Source organism: Dendropsophus ebraccatus, chromosome 1 (genome assembly GCF_027789765.1).
Source record: "Dendropsophus ebraccatus isolate aDenEbr1 chromosome 1, aDenEbr1.pat, whole genome shotgun sequence".
NCBI classification, from domain to species: Eukaryota; Metazoa; Chordata; class Amphibia; order Anura; family Hylidae; genus Dendropsophus; species Dendropsophus ebraccatus.
Genome location: NC_091454.1, coordinates 208,244,436 through 208,266,482, shown reverse-complemented (window position 1 = coordinate 208,266,482; position 22,047 = coordinate 208,244,436). Strand labels below are relative to the sequence as shown.

At 49.0% G+C, this 22,047-nt stretch overlaps 2 protein-coding genes across 4 annotated transcripts; one reads left to right on the top strand and one right to left on the bottom strand.

Annotated features, from left to right (window-relative positions):
* Nucleotides 1-266: 266 nt before the first annotated feature.
* UBL5 (ubiquitin like 5) lies at nucleotides 267-8,245 on the bottom strand. The gene is made up of 5 exons (XM_069946130.1): nucleotides 8,128-8,245; nucleotides 3,681-3,744; nucleotides 3,431-3,514; nucleotides 1,427-1,464; nucleotides 267-499 (listed from the first exon to the last, which is right to left on the bottom strand). Exons 2-5 carry the CDS (start codon nucleotides 3,734-3,736, stop codon nucleotides 456-458), a joined length of 222 nt encoding a protein of 73 aa, XP_069802231.1. The 5' UTR covers nucleotides 3,737-3,744; nucleotides 8,128-8,245; the 3' UTR covers nucleotides 267-455.
* A 40-nt stretch (nucleotides 8,246-8,285) lies between these two features.
* LOC138768076 (protein CASC3-like) lies at nucleotides 8,286-21,674 on the top strand. 3 transcript variants are annotated; one of them, XM_069946120.1, is made up of 9 exons: nucleotides 8,286-8,393; nucleotides 14,278-14,395; nucleotides 15,485-15,519; nucleotides 16,270-16,419; nucleotides 17,453-17,590; nucleotides 18,408-18,556; nucleotides 19,206-19,382; nucleotides 19,988-20,296; nucleotides 21,459-21,674. In XM_069946120.1, exons 2-8 carry the CDS (start codon nucleotides 14,332-14,334, stop codon nucleotides 20,262-20,264), a joined length of 990 nt encoding a protein of 329 aa, XP_069802221.1. In that variant the 5' UTR covers nucleotides 8,286-8,393; nucleotides 14,278-14,331; the 3' UTR covers nucleotides 20,265-20,296; nucleotides 21,459-21,674. The 3 variants fall into 3 exon arrangements, with proteins under 3 accessions (XP_069802221.1, XP_069802202.1, XP_069802212.1); XM_069946101.1 differs by lacking the exon at nucleotides 21,459-21,674 and having other exon boundaries at nucleotides 19,988-20,389; XM_069946111.1 differs by lacking the exon at nucleotides 21,459-21,674 and having other exon boundaries at nucleotides 8,299-8,410; nucleotides 19,988-20,389.
* Nucleotides 21,675-22,047: the final 373 nt, after the last annotated feature.

The following is a 22,047-nucleotide window of genomic DNA, read 5'->3' as shown; positions in this document are numbered from 1 at the left end:
TACCAGGAAATCCTGGTACCGAACCGTTTTTTTGCCCCGAATATCGATATTAGTATCGATATTTCGGTGCATCGTGCATCACTAGGCTGCAGCGACCTGTGTTGGGGAGGCTACACTTGGCCACTGCGCAGTTTGCTTACTGATCCAGCACCATCGTTGCTTCAAACACAGAGGTGAGTACGATTTTTCTTTTTTCAGTAATGTTCTGTCCCTGGCCAATCTTTTTTGTAAACGGGATGGAAACCCCTTTAAGAATGGCAGACTCATTTCTTATGTACAGAACAAAATTTTATTATTTAAAAAAAAAAAACTTTATCCAAAAGCAATATAAGTCATAATGGTGGCTGCCGTCTTTCTGATGGTCAGAACATAGTAGAATATAAGCTTCCACTGATCCAGACAGTGCGCAAATCTCTTGAAACAAAGAGGACTGGGGGGGGGGGGGGGGGGTGATGTTACTGGTAATATAGCTCCAGGTTCATCCCATCGTGAATTTCATCTGGAAGGAATCTGTTAAGGAACTATTCGTCTGGACATATAGGTGACAGTTTATCATTTCTACAGTCATCAGTGTTTTGCCGCACATCGCTATTACACGGAGCAATAATCTGCCCTTTTACACCAGCAGACTATCTGACAGATTTTTTTAAGCCAAAGCCAGGAATGGATTTGAAAAGAGGAGAAATCTTAGTCTTACCTGTATGACCTGTTCCCTGTTTATAGTCTGTTCCTGGCTTTGGCTCAAAAAATCTGTTGGTGTAATAGGGCCCTAGGACTCTCAGCGATCGGATGATTTTGCCAATGAGAAATAACTGTAGGTTCTTTATTTTCCCTACAGTGGCCACTACAGGAGAAATGTGGTATTACATGTCATTTAGATAGATAAGAGATGGGGAACCTTCGGCCCTCCAGCTGCAAAACTACAACTCCCATCATGCCTGGACAGCCAAAGCTTACCTTAATTTTACACTAGGTTGCTTTAATAGTTTTTGGGACTCACATAGATGTCCTATTATACTTAGGGAGCTGGTCAGTAATAAAGAATTAGGAATGTACCATGTCTTCATACTTAGGCTGGGTTCACACTATGTATATTTGAGGCTGTATTTGTGAGGCTGTATAGCAACCAAAACCAGGAGTGGATTGAAAACACAGAAAGGCTATGTTCACATAATGTTGTAATTGAGTGGATGGCCGTCATTTAATGGCAAATTTTTGCTGTTATTTTAAAACAACGGCTGTTATATTGAAATAATGGCCGTTATTTACTGTTATATGGCGGCCATCCACTCAATTTCAACATTGTGTGAACAGAGCCTTTCTGTGTTTTCAATCCACTCCTGGTTTTGGTTGCTATGAGGACCTGACTTGAGGACCAAATACTGCCTGAAGTATACAGTGTGTGAACCCAGCTTTAAAAGGATACAGTCAGCAAGAGACACATGGTCCTTGAATATTGTATACCTAGATGTGGAGAATACACAGAAAATGTAACATTAGAACCTTATTTATATACAGTCATTACAGAACAAATCCAGTCACAATAAATATTAACATCTGTCTACCAATAAATAAGTCCTTATAAGAGATACCCACAATCTTTGGGCCGGGTTCACACGCTGTATGACACTGGCCGTTCTGTGACCCGGCAGTGTCACAGAACGGTCGGTGTCAGTGACGATCATCCCGGCTGGCACAGCAGTATCGGCCGGATGAACTTCATTTGTGCTTAATTGGAATCCCAATTCACCATAGCATGCAATGGAAACTGCGGCTGGAGCCGCACTCTCCATTGTTTGAGCTGTCAGTGCTGTGAGGCCACTATTCAATGAATATGTTGTCTGTTTTTCGTGCAGCCGCTAGGACTCCAGGCTGGAGTGTATACTGTGTGTATACATTCTGGCTGGGATTCCATTGACTGCAGGGCAAGATAAATTCTCTATTAACCACGACCATTGTTGCCAATTTGCAACAACAGCCGTGGTTAATAGAAAATTTACGTTGTGTTAACTTAGCCTTGAACTAAAGATATAATCTATATAAAAACACTACTTATCCTGTATTGATCCTGAGTTACATCCAGTATTATACCTCAGAGCTGCACTCACTATTCGGCTGGTGGTCACTGCGTACATACAATACATTACATTACTGATCCTGAGTTACATCCTGTATTATACCCCAGAGCCACACTCACTAGTCTGCTGGTGGGGTCACTGTGTACATACATTACATTACTGATCCTTAGTTACATCCTGTATTATACCCCAGAGCCACACTCACTAGTCTGCTGGTGGGGTCACTGTGTACATACATTACATTACTGATCCTGAGTTACATCCTGTATTATACCCTAGAGCTGCACTCACTATTCTGCTGGTGGGGTCACTGTGTACATACATTATATTACTGATCCTGAGTTACATCCTGTATTATACTCCAGCGCTGCACTCACTATTCTGCTGGTGGGGTCACTGTGTACATACATTACATTACTGATCCTGAGTTACATCCTGTATTATACCCCAGAGCTGCACTCACTATTCTGCTGGTGAGGTCACTGTGTACATACATTACATTACTGATCCTGAGTTACATCCTGTATTATACCCCAGAGCTGCACTCACTATTCTGCTGGTGGGGTCACTGTGTACATACATTACATTACTGATCCTGAGTTACATCCTGCATTATACCCCAGAGCTGCACTCACTATTCTGCTGGTGGGGTCACTGTGTACATAAATTACATTACTGATCCTGAGTTACATCCTGTATTATACTCCAGAGCTGCACTCACTATTCTGCTGGTGAGGCCACTGTGTATATACATTACTTATCCTGTACCCTTCCCGAGTTATATCCTGAGTTAAAGCGGCACTATCAGCAGGTTCAGCCGTATGAACCTGCTAATATGCCGCAGTAGATCATTACCTTGTAAGCGCAGGGCTGCTTCTAAATCTTTTCTTCTGGCCCGCATTCCTACGATAGCCCCTAATTGCCCCTATGCTAATGAGGGGTTTAGGAGCATTTGGGGCGTCACCCTAAGCGACGAGCACCAGCGTGGTTCGCCTCCAACTCGTGCCGCCCGCTATGCATACATGAATATGCATAGTGGGCGGCACAGAGCAACCCCCTGCGCTATTACATGTGCCAGCAGCAAGCAGGTAAGGGGATGGGGCGCGCAGGGAGCTGCCCGAGTGATCCCTAGATTGTCCGGCAGCACATAGAAGATAGTAGCAGTCTGCTGCTATCTTCTATGTTGAAAGACAACAATTAGCCGACATCATGCATGTTGGCTGATCGTTGTCTTCTATTACACAAGGCAATTATCAGCCGTAATGGCCAATGTCATGCGAAAATCGCTTCGTGTAATAGGGCCTTTACATCCAGGATCTATGCAGCAGCTGAAGATCATCCCTGGTACTCACCACTTCTTCAGGACTATCTTCTCCCACCGTGTTCCTGTTTGAGCAGCTATCAATTTCTTTAGGTCTTCGATGCTGTCCTCTGAGCTGTGCGGCACCAAGATAAGGAAACTTCCAAACTAAAGAATTACCTGCTCTAAAATGTGTGAAAAGGATATCTGGTGCAGAGAGAGATGGAGCAGGTGCCCAGACACTAAACCATAGATAGCAGAGCGCAACGTCCAGTCACTGGTTACAGTGGGAAAAAGGATACTTGCATTTTACTCGCACTTTCTTCCCCAAACGGTCATTGCAGACAACCTCAATCATGATGAACTCTAGAGACAAACACATCAATCAGTCAGGTTTATTATCTCTCTCTCTCTCTATGGGAATTTCCAACCCCCTGAGGAAGCGCGAAACGAGAAACGTACGTTGGGGAGACGCTAACATGGGTGAGTGGTGACTTGGTTACTGGCTTACAGGATTTATGGTTTTCTTGGGTGGAAGTTAGGCGGATAGTCCCCATTGTGGGAAGCTTGGACTTGGTTCTTATCCCATCCCTCTGTGCATAACCTAGGTTGATACTGCAGTGAGCACTTTCGGAGCAGTTGCCTGTTTTAGCCTATGCTATCTACCTCACCGTGTTAGTCTATCTGGAATGCCATAAAACATCATGTTATGTAATTTTTAATATTCTTGATTAGTAGTTGTGTTATTGATGAATAAAGATCTTTGTTATTATATTTGGTCCTTGTTTTGTATAAAATGTGAACACAGCCTTAGGTACTGTATATGTGTTAGCAGAGAAACCTAATCTGATACCATGTGAGACCGTTCCTCCGTTCCTGGCTTCGTAAGCCGTGCGTGCGCTCACCAGAAATGAGTCCGACACCCATAGAGATTGACTGCTCCAGTCGTTCTCTATGGATAGCAGACACATCTCTGATGAGCGTGCGCAAGGCTTCCGACAGGGATTTCTCGGGACCGGGACTTTGAGGAAGAGTCAAGTATAATGCGCTTCAGCGGGGGGGGGGTTGGGCCGGCGTCACCCCAGCAGCCGGGTTGATAGGTCTCCTTTAATGACTGGTGGAAGGTGGGAAGGATAAAAATGGTGGTGTACTTAAAGGGGCACTCCAGCAGCTGTATGTGCTGCAGAAAGCGCAGGTTTGTTTCCAGACTTAGGCTACAAACCCACTTGGCGGGTCTGCAGCGAGTCCCCTTGCTGCATATTTGCAGCGAGACTCGCTGCAGATCCCAGCCCTATACTTTTAATGGCAGACAAACACGCAGCAGGGATGTACATCCCTGCTGCGAGTTTGTCTGCAGCCCGCCCCATTAACCCTGCCGGAGCTGATACTTCACCTGATCCCGGCTCCCTCCGGCGGTTCCCGATGTCTTCAGCAAGCCGGAGCGGGGACCAGGTGAAGTATATGCTCCAGCCAGCCGCCCCCGCAGCCCCGGCCGCCCGATCGCCCCCCCCGCAGCACCGATCGCACGACCCCCCCCCCCCCCCCCGCAGCACCGATCGCAGGCCCCCCCGCAGCACCGATCGCTTGCACGCCCCCGCCCCCCCCCGCAGCCCCAACCACTCGATCGCCCCCCTGCAGCCGCTCGATCGCCCCCCCCCCCCCCCCCGGCAGCACCGATCTCCCCCCCTGCAGCCCCCATCGGGCGGCTGGAGCTACAGGGGTGCGTGTGAGCGATCGGTGCTGCGGGGGGGGGGGGGGGGGGAAATCGGAGCGATCGGTGCTGCGGGGGGGGGAAGCGATCAGTGCTGCCGGGGGGGCGATCGAGCGGCAGGGGCTGCGGGGGCGCGATTGCAAGCGATCGGTGCTGCGGGGGGGCGTGCGATCGGTGCTGCGGGGGGGGCGTGCGATCGGTGCTGCGGGGGGGGGGCGTGCGATCAGTGCTGCGGGGGGGGCGTGCGATCGGTGCTGCAGGGGGGGGGGCGTGCGATCGGTGCTGCGGGGGGGGGGGGCGTGCGATCGGTGCTGCGGGGGGGGGGGGTTGGGGCGTGCGATCGGTGCTGCGGGGGGGGGGGGGGGGGGGGGGTTGGGGCGTGCGATCGGTGCTGCGGGGGGGCGATCGGGCGGCGGGCGGCTGGCTGGAGCATATACTTCACCTGGTCCCCGCTCCGGCTTGCTGAAGACATCAAGAACCGCCGGAGCCGGGATCAGGTGAAGTATCAGCTCCGGCGGCCGGGGGGTTAATGGGGTGGGCTGCAGACAAACTCGCAGCAGGGATGTACTCGCTGCAGACCTGCCAAGTGGGTTTGTAGCCCTAGGGTGGGTTCACAACGTTACGGAATCTGCATGGATAAATTCCGGCAACTGACATGTCAATTCTTTCAGCGGATAGCGTAATCGGCCTGCCCATAAAATGGTGCCTATGGAGCCGGCGGAAAGGCGAGCGTACGAGCGACGGAATCCGTAATGTGAACCCACCCTGACACACTGCTCTCTGCTACCACCTCTGTCCACGTCAGCATGTTGCCACTCTGGACAGGACCTGTCTGGGACAGAGGTGGCAGCAGAGAGCACTGTGTCAGACTGAAAAGAATACATTTCCTGCAGGACATACAGCAGCTAATAAGTATCGGAAGACTTATGGTGCGTTCACACCTACAGGATCTGCAGCTGATTTTCTGCAGCAGATTTCATTTAAATAACTGAACTAGTGATGTCACGATACCAGAATTTTGAGTTCGATACCAATACCAACATTTTTTTTTTTTAAAGGCTCGATATGGGGGCATTGTCATGTAACACACACACTTCAGCTACCAGGAGGATGGTGGGGGCTGTAGTCATGTAACACACACACACTTCAGCTATTGGGATGATGAGGGGTGTAGTTGCACTTTTTCTTCTTTCAGGGCATGGTGACCAGGATTTGGGTGGCAGGGTAATCTGCAGGTTACAGCCCCCCTCCCCCGTCAGAGCACGGCCGACCTCCTGGTCATCCCCCACTGATGTCTGCCCGGGAGTTATCTGAGGGCCCCGGCCGCTCCTCCTCACAGTCCTGTGGCCCCCACCTCACAGTGCAGCCAGATGGAGTGGCCGCATCTCCTCCTCACCTCCAGCCTTCTCCTCCATCCTCCTCTCCCCAACCCGCTCTCCCTCTTCAGCCTCCTCACCTCCAGCCCTCTCTGTCCTCCTCACCTCCAGCCTTCTACGTCCTCCTCTTCCTGACCCCCGCTCTCCGTCTTCAGCTTCCTCACCTCCAGCCTTCTCTGTCCTCCTCTCCCGGACCTCCCGCTCTCCTCCGTGCCACATAAATCATCTCCCTGATAAGGCTCCCTTCACACGTCCAGAAAATCTGTCCGGATTTCCGGACTCATAGGCTAACATTAGACACGGACACCCTTCCGGATTTTTTAGATCCTGTCCTATTTTCGTCCGGAAATCCGCCACGGACGCCCCCATAGAAGTCTATGGGAGTGCCGGAATCACGGGCATTTTCCCGATGTATATCAGGAAAGTGCCCGCGATTCCGGATAGAGAGCCAGCCCCGCACACGTACCTGCACTCTAGCCTGGACCTTACCAGGGGACTGGGCGCCGGCATATCACTCGCAACCCCCCCCCCCCCCCTGGAACTCACTACCGGCCCCCGCCTTCTCTCCATCATCGGACCCTCTGCCGCCCCGCATCACTACCCTCCCCCCCCCCCCCCCCAGTGTGACAGCGGCATCAACACAGTTACATAGCCGCCACAAGCAATTGCTATGTGCCGGCTATTTGAAATTGGCGCCGCCGGGAACGTAGGGAGAGAGAGCGCGGAGGAAGTGACAGGTGGGAGCAGGGAGAGGCATACAGAGAACACGGCCGGCACTCAGATAGCCGCCAGCCGTGTTCTCTGCTCTATACTTTATGTTAAACTGCGCTATTATGCAAATTAACATAAAGTATCGATACCAGGAAATCCTGGTATCGAACCGTTTTTCTGCCCGAAATATCGATAGTAGTATCGATATTTTGGTGCATCGTGCATCCCTAAACTGAACACAGCATCAAATCTGCCGCAGATCCTGTAGGTGTGAACGCACCCCGATGGGGAGAATTTCTAGGTTTTCTATGGGGATTTGCTACTGCTGTGGACAGTTCCTGACATGGACAGAGGTGGCAGCAGAGAGTGCTGTGTCAGACTGGAAATAATACATCACTTCCTGCAGGACATACAGCAGCTGATAAGTACTGGAAAACTTGATATTTTTAAATAGAAGTAAATTTCAAATCTATGTAACTTTCAGAAACCAGATGGTTTGAAAGAATTTTTGCTGGAGTACCCCTTTAAAGGGTTAATCTGAAGCTGCAGCCCTTTGATGCCTTATGGGTGTTTTCCAACCTGTGGCTCTCTAGCTGTTGCAGAACTACAACGCCCAGCATGCCCTGACAGCTGAACGGTTGGCATGGCATGCTGGGAGTTGTAGTTTTGCCACAGGTTTGGGAACACTAGCTTACACAAGAATACCCTGAATCATGCAATCCATAAGGCCCCCGTTGCCATGGTAACTCATAAGACCCTATTATGATCCCCTATGTAGGATAAAACGGCATCTTGTTTATTGTAATCCATAACCAGATCACCTGTAACCTGCCCCAGCATGCCTTGCTCCATTACTCAGTACATACACTTGGAGGGCATACTGGGACCAGTAGTCCTAGACGCGTTTCTAGTTGTACGTCAGCCCAGTATAACATAAAACGCCGTTCTTACCGGTGCAGCGCTAGGAATCGCCGTACGGCAGTCAGGGTGAAGAATTAGCCGCTAAACTCTTAGGCAACTTCCGCCGGAAGAGATGCACACTCTCTAGGCTGCCGCGCCGCGCTCTTTGGTTTTGAACGGAACACTCTCTAGGCCGTTGGCGGTGTACTCTATGGTATGGTCGGTTACTGAATTTCCAGTAGTTGCTGTTGGTGATTGCGGCACCAGAGGGCGCTCGTGAGTAAAGCGCGGCGGTGACTACTTTGGAAGCTCCCCGGGTAACCTGCTCCTACTAGTGTGTGTTATAATGGTGTAGTCTGTATAATGTGTAAGGAATTATTCATCAGGTATCTGATATTATCGGCACCAGCGTCCCTATAGCGGTGCTGGTCATGGTGCCCTCCTCACCGAGCAGGGCACAGGTGTTTCACAGTCCCTATAGCTACACCATCTCAAGGGCACTGCCAGACACCCATGAAGACCCTATAGTAACTCAAGCACAGTGTATACCTGTCAGTGCCAGGGATGCCAGCCATTACCTGGCCTTTTTGGTCATGTGACTGCTGGACAGACATAAGGGACATGTGTCTTTTTTTTTTTTCCCCCTCAACTGTTTTCTATTTCTTCAGGCCATGTTCACACACAGTAAACAGGCTGTTTTTTGCAGCCATAAAATTCCTGTAAAACCACATTTTTACTTTTATCAGTTAGTTACTACTCTCTGGTGTGGGGGTGGGGTGGTATATCGGGGCTTTGGTTAGTGTATACTCTCTGGTGTGGGGGTATATCGTGGCTTTGGTTAGTGTATACTCTGGTGTGGGGGTATATCGGGGCTCTGGTCAGTGTATACTCTGTGGGGGGGGGGTATATCGGGACTTTGGTTAGTAGATACTCTGTGGGGGGGGGGTATATCGGGGCTTTGGTCAGTGTATACTCTGTGGGGGGGGGTATATCGGGGCTTTGGTTAGTAGATACTCTGTGGGGGGGGGGGGTATATCGGGGCTTTGGTTAGTGTATACTCTCTGGTGTGGGGGTATATCGTGGCTTTGGTTAGTGTATACTCTGGTGTGGGGGTATATCGGGGCTTTGGTTAGTGTATACTCTGGTGTGGGGGTATATCGGGGCTTTGGTCAGTGTATACTCTCTGGTGGGGGGGTATATCGGGGCTCTGGTTAGTAGATACTCTCTGGTGTGGGGGTATATCGGGGCTTTGGTCAGTGTATACTCTGTGGGGGGGGGTATATCGGGACTTTGGTTAGTAGATACTCTGTGGGGGGGGGGTATATCGGGGCTTTGGTCAGTGTATACTCTGTGGGGGGGGGTATATCGGGGCTTTGGTTAGTAGATACTCTGTGGGGGGGGGTATATCGGGACTTTGGTCAGTGTATACTCTCTGGTGTGGGGGTATATCGGGGCTTTGGTTAGTAGATACTCTGGTGTGGGGGGTATATCGGGGCTTTGGTTAGTGTATACTCTCTGGTGTGGGGGTATATCGGGGCTTTGGTTAGTGTATACTCTGGTGTGGGGGTATATCGGGGCTTTGGTTAGTGTATACTCTGGTGTGGGGGGTATATCGGGGCTTTGGTTAGTGTATACTTGTCACGGCCGCGGCGGCTTCCCGCGTTCCGGGTTGCCGCCGCGACCGCCTCCTGTCCCGTGCAGCCGCCGGGGTCCTTGTGTAGGGACCCGGCGCTGCTGCTGCTTCGGCCCCTGGGGCGCCTCACCTCTCCTCCGTTCATGTCGCGGTCTGTGCCGGCCGGCGCGCGCGTCCCCGCCTCCCCGGGCGCGCGCGCGCCGGCTGTCTCAGATTTAAAGGGGCAGTGCGCTCCTAATTGGTTAGTGTCACCAATCACTCCCCTATAAATCCCAGCATGCCCTGTCCTTAGGGTTGGAGCCTCTACATGCTTCCCATAGCGTTGGCCCAGCCCCCTGTTGTTCCTGAGTCCTATCCGTTACCTGGTCCCAAGTCCCTGTTCCTGAGTCCTATCCGTTACCCGGTCCCTAGTCCCTGTTCCTGGTTCCTGTTTCCCTGTCACTCCATCTGTTCCTGCGTTCAGCCTGTCACGTGCGCTCTCACCTGCAGACCATTGCCAGTGTCATCTCCTGCCTACTGCTCCTGCCACGCCTCGCCTGCCGACACCAGCAACCAAGCCAGGGGTAGCGACCTGGGGGTCGCCTGCCGCAGCAAGTCCATCCCGCCTTGCGGCGGGCTCTGGTGAAACCCAGCGGCCCCTTAGACTCCGCTCCCTGGTGAGGTTTGTGCCATCGCTGGTGCCGGTCCAGTGGATCCACTACTCCGGGCGTTACAGTAGGCTCCAACCATGGATCCCGGCGAGGTGCCTGATCTCCGTGACGTCGCCAGAGTGGTCGCGCAACAGGCTCAACAAATCCAGAAACAGTCACAGCAGATCCAGCAACTCACTGCCGCCTTACAGCAGCAGACTACTGCCCAGCGCACACCATCTCCTGACGCTGCTTCTTCACTCCGACTGGCCCTCCCAAGCAAGTACTCTGGGGACTCTAAGTTGTGCAGAGGATTCCTGACTCAGTGCACCATGCACATTGAACTTTTGAGTAGTCAGTTTTCCACCGAGCGCTCTAAAGTGGCTTTCATCATCAGCCTATTAGAAGGTAGAGCCCTGGCCTGGGCCACGCCACTGTGGGACCGTGATGATCCTGTTGCTGCCAATCTCCGGGCCTTCCTATTCGAGTTTCGCTCCGTCTTTGAGGAACCTGCCCGTGCTTCTTCAGCCGAGACTGCTCTCCTCAACCTCTCTCAAGGCAGCTCCTCTGTTGGTGACTACGCCATCCAGTTCCGCACCCTGGCAGCTGAATTGGACTGGAACGAGGCCGCCCTATTGGCCACCTTCAAGAAGGGCCTGTCTAGTCGAGTGAGAGACGTGCTCGCTGCCCGAGACCTGCCTACCTCCCTGAACGAACTCATTCTACTGGCCACCCGAGTTGATACTCGTTTTTCGGAGAGGGAGGAGGAGGTTCGGCATGAACATTTACTAACCCATTCCCGTCGCCATCCCCAGCTGGCGCCGGTTTTCCAGAATCCTGACCTTTCGATGTCCCAACCCTCTCCTGAGATTCCTATGCAGGTGGAACGGGCTCACCTGACGCCTGATGAAAGAATCCGGCGCCTGGAGCAGAATCTCTGTCTCTATTGCGGTGGTTCCGATCACTTCCGGCTGGGATGTCCCCTACGTCCCCAAACATCCGGAGGATGCTCGCACCTAGGTCCGGTGGGACAGGTGTCCCTAGGTGCGAATGCCACCATTCCAAGTCTGTCTATGCCAGTTTCCATCCGGACTCCCTCAGGACAAAATCATCAGACTACTGCCTTCCTCGATTCTGGCTCAGCAGGCAGTTTTATTGCGGCAACATTGGTCCAAAGATGGCGGCTACCCGTGACCCGACTAGCCAGGCCCCTGACTATCTCCTCGGTCACGGGCGAAATTCTTACCGACCGTGTGTACTACCAGACCGCATCTTTAGTCCTCCAGGTGGGTCCTTTACATCAAGAAGAGATATCCTTCTACGTCCTGCCCCATTCTTCCCCCGCGGTCCTCCTGGGACTCCCGTGGCTACAAGAACATGCCCCTCAGCTGGACTGGAGAACCGGGGAGATTCTCAGTTGGGGTCAGGACTGTTCCCACCAGTGTCTCAAGTCACCTCAGACCAAGTGTATTATGTCATTTCCTGTCCCGGCCAAGCCTCTATCCGGCCTACCGGCAGAAGACCAAGACTCGGCGGATGCCTTCTCTGCCGAGGTGTACCCTCTCCCCGTACCCAAGACTAAGGTCGTGTCCTCTCACCACCGGAAGAACTTACAGAAGGTCCTCGTCCACAGACCCACAGTCCCTTGCCACGTTATACCGCCTGATCGCCTAGTACCAGTCGTCACCTCCACTCTTCAGAGAGTACCCCCCGGAAAGACTCATGTTCACCCTGCGCTTCGAAGAGGTATTTTGAAGTGGGGACATTCCTCGTTGGAGGCCGGGCACCCTGGAGTCCGTAAGACCGGCCAACGGATCTCTCGCCACTACTGGTGGCCCAGCCTATCCCAAGATGTCAAAGACTTTGTGGCTTCCTGTGCCATTTGCAGGCAAGAAAGAGGGGGAGGCCAAAGGGGGGGGGTACTGTCACGGCCGCGGCGGCTTCCCGCGTTCCGGGTTGCCGCCGCGACCGCCTCCTGTCCCGTGCAGCCGCCGGGGTCCTTGTGTAGGGACCCGGCGCTGCTGCTGCTTCGGCCCCTGGGGCGCCTCACCTCTCCTCCGTTCATGTCGCGGTCTGTGCCGGCCGGCGCGCGCGTCCCCGCCTCCTAGGGCGCGCGCGCGCCGGCTGTCTCAGATTTAAAGGGGCAGTGCGCTCCTAATTGGTTAGTGTCACCAATCACTCCCCTATAAATCCCAGCATGCCCTGTCCTTAGGGTTGGAGCCTCTACATGCTTCCCATAGCGTTGGCCCAGCCCCCTGTTGTTCCTGAGTCCTATCCGTTACCTGGTCCCAAGTCCCTGTTCCTGAGTCCTATCCGTTACCCGGTCCCTAGTCCCTGTTCCTGGTTCCTGTTTCCCTGTCACTCCATCTGTTCCTGCGTTCAGCCTGTCACGTGCGCTCTCACCTGCAGACCATTGCCAGTGTCATCTCCTGCCTACTGCTCCTGCCACGCCTCGCCTGCCGACACCAGCAACCAAGCCAGGGGTAGCGACCTGGGGGTCGCCTGCCGCAGCAAGTCCATCCCGCCTTGCGGCGGGCTCTGGTGAAACCCAGCGGCCCCTTAGACTCCGCTCCCTGGTGAGGTTTGTGCCATCGCTGGTGCCGGTCCAGTGGATCCACTACTCCGGGCGTTACAATACTCTGGTGTGGGGGGTATATCAGGGCTTTGGTTAGTGTATACTCTGGTGTGGGGGGTATATCAGGGCTTTGGTTAGTGTATACTCTGGTGTGGGGGGTATATTGGGGCTTTGGTTAGTGGATACTCTCTGGTGTGGGGGTATATCGGGGCTTTGGTTAGTGTATACTCTCTGGTGTGGGGGTACAGGAGGGCTTTGGTTAGTGGATACTCTCTGGTGTGGGGGTATATCGGGGCTTTGGTTAGTGGATACTCTGGTGTGGGGGGGTATATCGGGGCTTTGGTTGGTGTATACTCTCTGGTGTGGGGGTATATCGGGGCTTTGGTTAGTGGATACTCTCTGGTGTGGGGGTATATCAGGCCTTTGGTTAGTGTATACTCTGGTGTGGGGGTATATCGGGCCTTTGGTTATTGGCTAATCTCCAGTGTATCTGGAGTCTCTGGTCTCTCTTCGGTTCGGTGCTCCCGGACAGAAGATCGCACTTACATCCTCCGTATCCTCAGGATAATTACGGGTAATTTTCGGAGTTTCATGTGCGGTGACTCAGTCCTTGTCACTGATTCCTTAGTCTCCTCACTCCGGTCATTCAGTTTCTTCAGTAAATCTCTCCTTGTTGAATTACGTAAAGGGATCGGATCAGTTTCATCCTCTTTCGGTAAATGCATTTCTCAATAAAGAATGTTTCCTTCTGTCTAGAAGAGACGTGTATGCTGCGGTTCCAGGAATCGGATGCCATGTTCACCATATGTCACCCTTAGGCCTCCTTCACACAGCCATATTGTTTTTTCGGTCACCAAGTCCACAGATCCATAGACAATCAGACTGTGCATGTGAAAAGGAGCCCTGAAGTCAGTCACTGACCCATAGACCTAAATGGGTCTGACACTATCCACAATTACAGATAGTATACGGACATGTGCAGTGGTCCTAATGCTGAATACTTATGAGGGATGTGAACAATGAAGGGGGAATCCATAGTACATCTAATCGCAGAATAGGGGATACATGTTTGGTCACTGGGGACCTCACATTTACTGAAACTGGGGCTGCAAGGGTCAACAACCCTAAGGGGGAGTGTGAAGGGAGCGGCGGTGGAGTATGTGTCCTGTAGAGTACTGATATCTCTCCATGGCGGTGTTATTGGCAAGCACCAGTCAGGGATCCCATATTGAAGTATGCAATTAAACCCCTCTATATAAGCCCTATGAGCGCCATGGTGTGTATATACTGCAATAGAGCCTTAGGATCTTCGCATCCCTGCATGTACTTTATATACTGTTACACTTTGGATTTCTTTTCTGCAGGTTGAAGCCCTCCATAGAAATCCTTTACCCTGTATAAATCAAGAGCGTCCAGAAATGTTTAATAAGTGGTTGATAGCTCGTCCAAAGAACCTTCAGCCGGCGGCCCCCAGGAAGCACGGTATGACCACACATAGTGCTCACCACCAGTCACCACTTTGTTGTTGTGCCGCCGACCATAACTCCTGTCTACACCGAGCCAAATGTGATGACTCTACTGTGCACATGGACTGCTCTGTAGTAGGGCTGTTTCTGATGTAGAATATAGTATACTCACTAGACATATGAGCCCCAAGAACAATGCATTGACCTGAAAACATGCACCCTATTAGATTTTGAGCATGACTCTTAAAGTGTCACTGTCGTGTGTTGTGTTTTTTTTTTTTTTTTTTTTTTTTTTCTTCAATCGAAATCAATAGTACAGGCGATTTTAAGAAACTTTGTGATTGGGTTTATTAGGCAAATATGCCATTATCTGCATTCAAAAAGACTTTTCCCAGCCACCCCCCCCCCCCCCCTCTCATCCACTACTCATTATCAGGAAATTATGTCTTGTTGCATCAGTCGTGCATGTGTAACCTGGGGAGGGGTGAGGAGGGAGATTATTCGCAGCAGAGAGGTCAGTACTGACTTCAGAGGAGAGAGCCCGGTGATGTAGCTGTAAATCAACTCTTTGTTCTCCTGTTTTGGTGCCTCATCTCCCTCCACCCCTCCCCTCTCCATAGAGAACAATGAAGATAGGGAGGAGAGCTTCAAACTGCTTTCTCATGATAAAAATGCATTTTTTTAGCTAATAAACCCGATTACAAAGTTCCTTAAAATCGTCTGTACTATTGATTTCTGCAAAAAAAAATTTAAACGACAGTGACACTTTAAGTGATCTATGCTGCACATAAGGACTCGTCATCTGCCCCTATAAGACCAGAGTACCACTGTCCTCCTGTACCATATTCCATGTAGCTGCTATAGAGCCCTTGGAGAGAGCAGAGGAAACCCTGGTTGGGTTCATCCCTTTTCCCATCGGGTTGGTGAGGAGTCTGGAGGAACCACATTGTCGGCAAACAAGAGGTGGGAGAATTGGTTTAAGGCCCTTCACTCCGGGCTGGTCAGACATGACACTGTAAGGGGGTCCAGTGTAATCTTTGCTATCTTATATACAGTTGTCTGTGTAACCACAATTCTTTATGCTTTTTTTTTTTTTTTTCAACAGTTGTGATTTACTCAAAAAGCAATGGGGATTCTGAGGTGAGTAGTTCTGGAGAATTAGGACCGTTCCTTTAACAGACCGGTGAATACCCTGGCAGAGCCAGCAAACCCAAATGCAGATGTCAGAGGAGAGAAGTTTCATGTATGTTTGGATTTATTCTGCTCAATCAGTTTGCTCTTGGGGAGATAAGCCATTGCCAGGGAAGTCTGACATTGGTTTTCTCCTCCCTAATGAGATCGCCTACTTGGTTCTCCAAGCATTTACATATATTAAAGGATCAGGAATGATAGTTGTTCAGCTAAGGTTCCCCATCTCCCACTGACGTCAATGGGAGTTTTTTTTTTTCTTCAAGGTCACACTACATTTTTTTTTTATATGTAAATCAGCACAGTTTCTGAATTATAAACCATGTAGCTACAGTATAAGCTATGTGAATGTGCTCTTAGATCCAGAAGTAATAGGTGTGATAAAGATTTTTTTTTTGGGGGGGGGGGGTATCGGTCCTTGCTCAATTGGGGTCTCCGGGATTCCTACTAATGATCCAAGTGACCCTGTGGGAAATGTCGATGAACTTGCTGCTTTTGCCCAGACAGAAGTCCAAATCCTCCTCAAAGTTATAGTTACTTGGTCCACCATTCTAGAGATCCTTTGGCGTCTTCATATGTGCAACTTCCAGAGTCCCCGCTAGCTGATGATCGGGGGGCAGTGGGGATTTTGTTATCCTAAGATGGATGAATGTTCAGTGATACTTCTATGTGAGGATTTATTATTCGTCTTGTCCCACTCAGGAGCACTGTTACACTTGTTGCACAGAGGCCGAGTGCACCAAAGCCATCAAATCTGAATATGATTCCATGGACGTCCTGTCCGCAGAGGAGGAAGGGCCCAAAACTGCCCCGGAAACAGTCATAGGGAAGCAACAGAGTGAGGATAGACGGGTAAATATCAATGAAGGGAAATATATTGATGACCACAATAAGTGTTGTGATAGCAGAGAGAAGTTGGTGCATTTATATTGTTCAGGTGCCCATACGACTTTATTAACAGCCCACCAAACCATACATATGAATTTTTAGCGTTTTCTCTATAGAGAGCGGAAGAAATGGCCCAAAGGACCCCACTGTTATTTGTCCTGTAATTTCAGAGAGTTCACACTGTGTCAGAGCCTCTGTCACAGAGTCTAAGTCTTATGGTCCTATTGCACTGAGCGATAACTGGCCGAATTAGGCTGATATCGCTCCATGTAATAAAGGCAACGATCAGCCGAAGAGCTGATTATTTTCTTTTGTCAAGTTTAAAAATCATGTAATGGGTAGCGTGCCTGACGTCTGATTGTGTGTATAAAATAATGAAGCTATTACTTACCCATCCAGGCTCCCCCGGCGTCCTCCAGCCTTGCTTGTGGGATTGCTGCAGCCCTCACTTCTGGTCCTGGCTCAGCAGTGACAGGCTGCTCAGCCAATCATTGGCCAAGACTGGATGGCACCGTGGCCAGCGATTGGCTGAGTGGCTGTCAATTCACAGACTGGACCTGAAGTGAAAGCTGCAATGACCGGGGAATCCCACAGACAAAGCTGGAGAACATCGCTCGCTATCTATATATCTATCTATCTATCTACACACAGCCCTATTATACACAATAATTGAGCCATATAATAGGCTTTGTAAGTGAGCGCCAATCTAGTGCTTGTGTGATCCATACCACCACCCCATGATGTCCATGCAGCCCTTACTGCCCGATTATCAGATTGTCTATTAGGTCCAGTAAATGAGCACCGATCTAGCAGTCGACGTAGTCTGTTTGTGTAATAGTACCCGAAGCGTTCTATACATCCTCCAGGCTATAAGCGGTGAAGGCTATCTATCCCTGCCCCCATAGTATCTTCTTATCTTATATTTAATAGTAATAATTTACATCGGAGTTACTAATATACACTGGTCCATTCATTATTTTCATCTTGTCCCATCCAGGACGACTATTCCGCTTGTTGCACTAAAGACCCATTCAAATCTGAGCACATTTCCACTGACGCCCCATCTGCCGAGGAGGAAAAGCCTGAGACTGCCCCGGTAGCAGTAATAGAGGAGCCAAAGACTGAAGAGAGACAGGTTGATAATGGATACAAATCTATATTGATGTGTACGATAAGTGTGATGTGATAGCAGAGAGGAGAGTTGAGTTCCTGGGTTGTCCGGGGAGCAGAAAAGGCCCGACCTGTTATGCACCCCAGCTCTTCGCTTCCTCCAGTTCAGTAGCTGCCCGATGTCATTGGACATTGCGCATGGGTGCAGTTTAGCTCACACGCACTGCTTGTAAAATGCATCCACCCCTCTCATCTCAGAAAGTATACTTGTGAGATGGCCAGAGAGCGCAAGTGGAGAGCTGGGGACAACCCTTCTAAGTGTCCTTTTCACTGCATACTATTCCATAGACCAGGGCTTCTCAAACTTTTTCTACTGGAGCCTCACCCAACAGACCAAGGCAATGCCTGGGCCTCACCAGACTGACCAAGAGGATGCCTGGGCGTCACCATCTGTGGTGAAAGTCCATTTAAAAGCTGGAAATAATTCTAGGGCTACCTTTCACCTGTCTCCCAAGCTCTATATACTAATAAATTAGTACAAAATATATTAATAATGTTGCTAAAATGAAGATTTTTGCAAAAGGACTGCAGATCATAGTTACGTTTGTGAAAACTGCCTCCCCAGCCTGGCCTCACCAACAACTCATACTGTCATCTCCCCTCTGCTAGGCTAAAGGTCAGAAAATGTGTCCTCCCCCCCCCCCCCCCCCCCCCCGAGATGATAGTTTGGCGTATAAAAGTTGCTGTATAAAATTCATCAGTGTTGAGGTAGTGTCCCTCACGGGTTACCATCCTTTACATGACTTCAAATTATATTGTTGATGTCCACATTCCATTCATAGGCGAGTCCTGAGCCCGTAAAGAAGAAAAGCAAGAAGAAGGCTCGAAAGCGTGTGATTAATGATGAAGAGCAGAAGAATCCACTGAACATCCCTCAGTGGGGATACTTCATGGAGCATGACCTCCGACGCACGAATGATGAGGAATCCAGGTGAGAGCATGAGGGTAAAACAACAATGCATCTGTTGGCAGTCCTTCCTCCACCGCAAGGGTCCTCCAATAAGCTAATGCAAACACACGGAACAATAGTAGCTGATTAATATCTTTAATTACAATCGTTTGTATACTTTAGTATACGAATAATTGTAATAACAAACAATCAATGTGTTCGTTCACCGAAAGACTTGCAAACGATTAGTGATTGATTAAAGGGGTTATCCAGCGCTACAAAAACATGGCCACTTTCTTGCAGAGACAGCCCCACTCTTGTCTCCAGCTTGGGCGAGGTTTTGCTGCTCAGTTCCATTGAAGTGAATGGAGCTTAATTGCAAACTGCACCTGAACTGGAGACAAGAGTCATGTTGTCTCTGAAAGAAAGTGGCCATGTTTTTGTAGCACTGGATAACCCCTTTAACAATGGGTTTATGGTCAGCTCAAAAGGTGCGATTAATGACATACGAACAAACTTTCGTTAGTTGTCTGTTGCCTGCATAAGCACGGAAATAATTATGGTATAAATTCAAGCGATTTAACGTTTTTTTTTTTTTTTTGCACGATAATCTCTATATGTAATAGGGCCCTAAGTGAGAGCAGAAAATCTGCCATTCAGGTCAAACCTAGCTCTGTGTATCTTGTTACAGGAAAAAGAATCGTCGTGCTAAACGTGGATGGGATGAGGGCAGCTGGAAACACGACCGATTTCAGGAGGAGGAGCAAGCCCCCAAGACTCAAGAAGAGCTGATAGCCACCTATGGATTTGACATCCGGGCTTGCAGCAATCCAAACATGATTCTTCGAGGTCAAGCAACGAAAAAAAGGTAGGACACGCTGGGAACGGGCGTCCTCCATAGACATAACATTATGGAGGTATTAACAAAAGTTTAAAAGTTGTGCTGACACCTGTTCCTCCTTTCCCGCATACACATGCATGCTCGGTTCAATCTATAGCATGTATTTTTAAAGCAGTGAAAGGGGTAAGCCATACCCAGGCACCTCTGCAGGTGGATTATCCCCTCTAAAGCTGCACAACCTTGTACACAATATAATCAATCAGTCCTGCCAAAATTGGTGAGTTCCGCCTACTTTGCGTGTACGCACAGTAGCATTATTTCGTTTGTGACATCTAAAGACTTGAACAGTCAGAATTTTAGTTATCCCTCATTTCAACCATTGCGGCTTGGTGTCAGCAAAGTAAATGTAGTAGCTTGTGTTTCCCCAACATAAACATTTTATGGCTGTTATTTGGGGTTAATCAGAGTACCACATGGATGCCCAGTAGTCAGATTTTAGAAGTTTGTGGGGGAAAAAAAACCTTTTTAAGTTTGCCATATGATTCATACAGAATCATCTATTTTGGACAGTAAATACATTGATGTGAGTTCCTAACTTTAGCAATGATATACATTTCCTTCCTCTTACACAGAACTTCTCCTAAGGAGAAAGTCCAAAAAAAACAGCAAAAGAAAACTCCTCCGAAAATGGCCTACACGGAGCTCAAAGATCATGACAACTGGCGAACTCCTTCTAAATGTCCAGGTGTATATGAAGCTGAGCAGCCCACCCAACTCCAAAAGAAGAGCACATACGCCAGTTCTACATCGGAGTATAAATCTCAAACAAAACCCATAAATCCGTCGAGAAAGGATTCTTCAGACACCAGACGTAATGGATCAAATATGGGCTCCTCCAAGGAGAGATAAAGATGTCCTATGCCCAAGCTCAAAGAAGTCAGGTTAGAAGGGGTGAAATGATATAAAAAACCTGATCACCCCCATATTTTCATTTGTTCTACTGTTTTGAATTAAAAGTGGTAAATAGGCCGATACCAAGGAGCGTTCATTCACCGTATAAATTATCGATGTTCACCTTAAGGGCGCCACATAAATCAAGGTTCTCAGGAGACATGGAGGCACACGTCAGAAAACCTTCAAAAACATATGCTAGACCTATGGGTAATGGTCCAACCAATGAAACCAACAGCAATTATAGAACACAGAGGTGCAAGACCTACTCAGATCTCCTTCTGCTTCATTGTGGTTTTGTTTTGTTTTTAGGTCACCTGAAGCTGAGTCCTGAGAACTGTGTAGAAGGTTTGACCTACCTTTCATCCAGCATGCTAAAAATGGAAATGTTTATTAGCTCTGTACCTTTTGTACCAATATAGGGTTGGCATCTATTGACTTTTCCTCATGGTGATAGTCAATGTTGTCTTCAGTGACGTCTAACTTGCCAAAAACCTTTATTGTTTAAGCTAAACATACTGATCTGGACAACCTCATTTGTTTTAGATTGTATACTATTCAAATGTTTATTTCCTGTAGTACACACAGGTTGTTCCTTTTGTTTTATCTGGACACTTTTTTTTAAAGAGGTTTTCCGGGATAAAACAATTGATAGTCTGGCCACAGGATAGGCTTCAAAAAATTGACCGGTGAAGTGTTGTCTCAGTACCCGCAGTAATGTGAGGCTAGAGCTAGAATCGACTCACTCTATTTCCTGTGAAGTGGTGGCTCCTCTGTACTGCAGCCTTGGATCCTGTTTGCTTCAATAGGAGCTGAGGCTGCAGTACTCGGATGTCACCGCTACACAGGGAATGGAGTCCAATTTTTCCAGCTCAGTGTCGCTAAAGTGTAGGCACCGAACAGCTGTAGAACTGAAAGTTTGCCAATTCACTATTGATAGGCTATCAATTGTTTTATCCTGGACATCCCCCTTTTAATATCAAATTTTTATGTTTTTAGCAAATATTGCTTACTGAAGACTCCTATTAGAAACTTGTATAATTTGTACATATGTTTTCTTAAGAGTTTCAAGATCTCAACATGTTTATACCCAAATGCTGATAATCTGCCCTTCTTTATTCCCTGCATTGATTATGGCGATCATTGTAAAAGCGGGAATTTGTGTGAAGATCCAATGATTGTTCACCTCTAGGCAGAGGAGTAGATGTACTGACAAGGATACTATGAATGGCTGCTCTTCATAGGTGGGACTCTGAAGCTGAGCCTCATGGGAGGAACTTGATCTGTTTTGTTTTTTGTTTTTTTAAAGGGACCCATAAGCTTTTATGTATAGGCAAACTTATAATAAAAAAATAAAAGCTGTTTTATTAAAGCAAACATGGTGCCATTTATAAAATACAAGCCAACTGGGTACTTGCCTGAGGCAGCATAGCTCGGGGGGCAGCAGAGGCGCGAGCCTCATTTATAAAGTCCGTCCTGTCCACAATCAGATCACTATTAAACCTTCTATGGAAATAAAAGCTGCAATCTGATTGGATGACCTGGGTTCTACTCACAATGTTTCGCTTCACTGGATTATATGAATGAGACCTATACATTTTTAAGGCTAAACTTGTGGCATCTTATTGTCGTGTGTTACAGTAAAATGAGGTTTTGTAACCTCATTGGAGGTCACACATCTTGCCATATTACCATGACCGACTCGAGACCAAATAGTGATAAGGAGTCGAATGATCACATG

Coding starts and splice junctions, on each gene's coding strand:
- UBL5 (XM_069946130.1), bottom strand. CDS start 3,736: ATGATTGAGGTTGTCTGCAATGACCGTTTGGGGAAGAAAGTGCGAGTA. Junction 3,515..3,680: donor AAAGTGCGAGTAAAATGCAA/GTATCCTTTTTC, acceptor GGTGCCGCACAG/CTCAGAGGACAGCATCGAAG. Junction 500..1,426: donor CCATGTGTCTCTTGCTGACT/GTATCCTTTTAA, acceptor GATTCCTTCCAG/ATGAAATTCACGATGGGATG.
- LOC138768076 (XM_069946120.1), top strand. CDS start 14,332: ATGTTTAATAAGTGGTTGATAGCTCGTCCAAAGAACCTTCAGCCGGCG. Junction 17,591..18,407: donor CAAAGACTGAAGAGAGACAG/GTTGATAATGGA, acceptor TTCCATTCATAG/GCGAGTCCTGAGCCCGTAAA. Junction 18,557..19,205: donor ACGAATGATGAGGAATCCAG/GTGAGAGCATGA, acceptor ATCTTGTTACAG/GAAAAAGAATCGTCGTGCTA.